The 3,002-nt window shown below is 52.7% G+C and overlaps 1 protein-coding gene across 1 annotated transcript; it reads left to right on the plus strand.

The window, feature by feature from the left end:
• The first annotated feature begins 294 nt into the window (after positions 1–294).
• Positions 295–3,002, plus strand: LOC148271000 (uncharacterized). Its single transcript, XM_088241930.1, has one exon. The coding sequence runs from the start codon at positions 1,176–1,178 to the stop codon at positions 3,000–3,002; it is 1,827 nt and encodes a 608-aa protein (XP_088098056.1). The 5' UTR covers positions 295–1,175.

Genomic DNA, 3,002 nt, shown 5'->3' on the forward strand with positions numbered 1-3,002 from the left:
GAACGGCGCTGCATGATAAAAAAATATTAATAGCGATCTCACTCGACATCCGCGGAGCCTTCGATAATGCTTGGTGGCCATTCTTGATGTGCCAACTAAGTAAGAAAAGGTGCCCTCGAAACCTGTTTATGCTTGTAAAAAGTTACCATCACCAAAGAAGAGTTAAATTGTCACACTTTGATGCTGCACTTGAGAAAATCACGACCAAGGGGTGTGTTCAGGGATCCTCATGTGGACCAAGTTTTTGGAACTACATTGTAGATGATGTCCTTCAGAAGGATTTAGGCCGTGGAGTCGAACTGACTGCATTTGCAGATGACCTCCTGTAACGGACGGTTAAATATGAGAATAAAATGCAATAATATAGTTAGGGCCCCCGGTATCTGTAGGCTAAATGTTGGACCCACAATAAAGGATGAATATTCCACTTTCGGGTCTGACTTTAGCGATACCGGGGTACTATAGAGCAGGAATTTGTGTTACAGGCCCTAAAAAGGGCCTGAATCTAGACGTTTGACGCGTTATTGCCCTAACATGCATATTTGTATTTGTATAAAGACTAAGGACTGCCTTAAAAAAGGCATTTTATAATTGATGTGGCGCGTGCGGCGGCTCCCAGCGAAGTGACCGGGCCGAGCGCCGGCACCTCCCTATATGCACTTTGGGGGAGGCGCGCCGGCCGGGTATAGTGGGAGCGGTATTTCCCCCCCCACTCCCGTATTGGCCTAACGCCGGTTCGGACGCAGGTAGCGGGAGCCCGCAACACGCCCTATATAATGTGTACATTTACAACAATAAATATTGAGTTCGCCTCGAGACATCAAGTTAGTCTGATCATTTCATTTCGTCACCCCGCCCGACCTCCCGCTCTACTACTGGATCTACACCTTGGACTTGACCATCGCTTCACCCCAGGACTACGAACCAGTATCTTCCACCGACCTACGCAGTGACACCGGACTTGAGAGGAATTTCGAGACTACATAACTTTCGGGATTTACGACCCCGAGAGCGACGACGGCAGCGAGACACGGCCAACACCTACCCCTTGCTACAGGATTGTGGAATACAGTCCAAACTGTTACTTGTACAGTACAGTTTCTGGTCCTTCGACTCGCCGGATTGTGATCTTCAGCTGCCATCTACTTTGAGTCTTCAGCCGAGACGAATCTACGATGCCCGCCTCACTACGCTCTGGAAAGAACGCCGAGGAGCAGCCCACCAAGCCCGTATCGGATGGAGATTCCGATTCGGAAGGTGACATCACTCTTCAGGAAGAAGCAACCCCCTCGCCGACTGCGACTGACGAGACGCTGCAGAACGAGAGATCTGAGAGGCGTCGGGAGAGAAGACACTACGAGAAGCAAATCAAGCAATTGATGTCGCTTTTGGGAACTACAAGCAAGCCAGCCGCTCAGCCAGACACCGCGCAACTCGGAGCGCGGACCGCTCTGGCCCAGGCGGAGAAGGAAGCTACATCGAGCGCGCCCCAGGACCGGGACGCGCTAGTCATTGATCCTGTCTACCCCAAGAGGAACGAGCCTTTCTCTGAGGAGGACAATCAAGAGGCGAGGCCGAAGGAAACGGCGCGCCGCAACACAGAGAGATGGGTCGAGGAGCACACCAACGCCGAACCAGCCGACCGTTTCACGCTGGCACTCGAGGCCTTGCTGGCAAAGCAAGGAGGGAATCGAGGACAAACCCAGGAAGAGGAAACACGCATCGGCGCCATGCTCGCTCGACAGGGGAACGCCAGGGAGCTACAGGACTTCAGCGGCAGCCCCGTGCATTGGCCGGCATTCTGCGACCAATTCTGGGAGTCTTCAGAGCTGTGCCAACTGACGGACCCGGAAAACCTTCTCAGGCTGAAGAAGGCACTCAAAGGGCCCGCCCGGGCGCTAGTGGAGGGACTACTAGTGGAATCAAAGGATGTTCATAAGATCATGAGCACCCTCGAGACGCACTACGACCGCCCGGACGTCATCATGAGCACGCAGTTGGACAAGCTGCGAAAATCACCGCGACTGACGGCAGAAAGCACCATGGACGATTTAGTGGAGTTCGCGATTGCCGTACGGAACATGTGCCTCACGTTGGAAAAGAGGCGCAAAGAACATCTGCATTCGGACGAACTGCTGAACGAGATGGTGCTTCGACTCCCGTTTTTCACGCGGCAACTCTGGGTGATGTCGCGGAAAGGAGCTAACAAGAAGGCAACACTTCGCGACTTCGCGGACTGGATCATGGTTTTCGCGGACAACGCCAAGGACGCCTGCGCCTTTGAAAAGACGAAGTTACCGGCGCGTGGAAAGGAAACAGTGTTCGCGGCGACGGAATCACGGCCAACAACAGAATCAAAGTGCGCGAAGTGCGGCCGTAGCGGTCATAAGTTAAGTGCATGTAACGAGTTTGCGAAGATGTCGTTATTGACGCGACGAGACTTTGTGCGAAATAGAAAATTGTGTTATCGGTGCCTGAGTGACGGACACCGAGCAAACCAGTGCCGAAGCACTGCTAAGTGCAACGTGGGTACGTGTACAGCGAACCATCACAAGTTATTACACAGCGAGCCGCGAGTGAATAGCGCCGACAGCGTTAGTGAAACCGCAATAGTGCCCGACGGGAATCAGTTCGTCGGGGTAATGAGCGGACCGAATAGTGACTCGAAAGTTCTATTAAAAGTGATCGAAGTGGAAATAAGCGGACCACGGGGACGCGTAACAGTGAACGCGATGCTGGACGAGGGTTCCACTATCACGTTGATAGACAATGAAGTCGCGAACAAAGTGGGAGCCCGCGGACGTAGTGATGTTATCTCGATCCGCGGAATCGGTGGAAATAGTGCAACGATAGACACGCGCCGAGTGCAAGTGAACATAAAAGGAAATAGTGACATTTCATATCGCATCGGAGCGAACACAGTGCGAGAATTGAACCTTCCACAAGCGCCGTGTGCACGCAGTGGAACCGCGAACGGTTCGAGAATTGTCAAGCACAAATGA

The sequence above is a fragment of the Micrasema longulum genome, unplaced genomic scaffold (genome assembly GCF_059751315.1).
Source record: "Micrasema longulum isolate JH-2025_06_02 unplaced genomic scaffold, ASM5975131v1 h1tg003175l, whole genome shotgun sequence".
Classification (NCBI taxonomy): Eukaryota; Metazoa; Arthropoda; class Insecta; order Trichoptera; family Brachycentridae; genus Micrasema; species Micrasema longulum.

Excerpts from the sequence above, each read along its gene's own strand:
- LOC148271000 (XM_088241930.1), top strand. The coding sequence starts at position 1,176 with ATGCCCGCCTCACTACGCTCTGGAAAGAACGCCGAGGAGCAGCCCACC.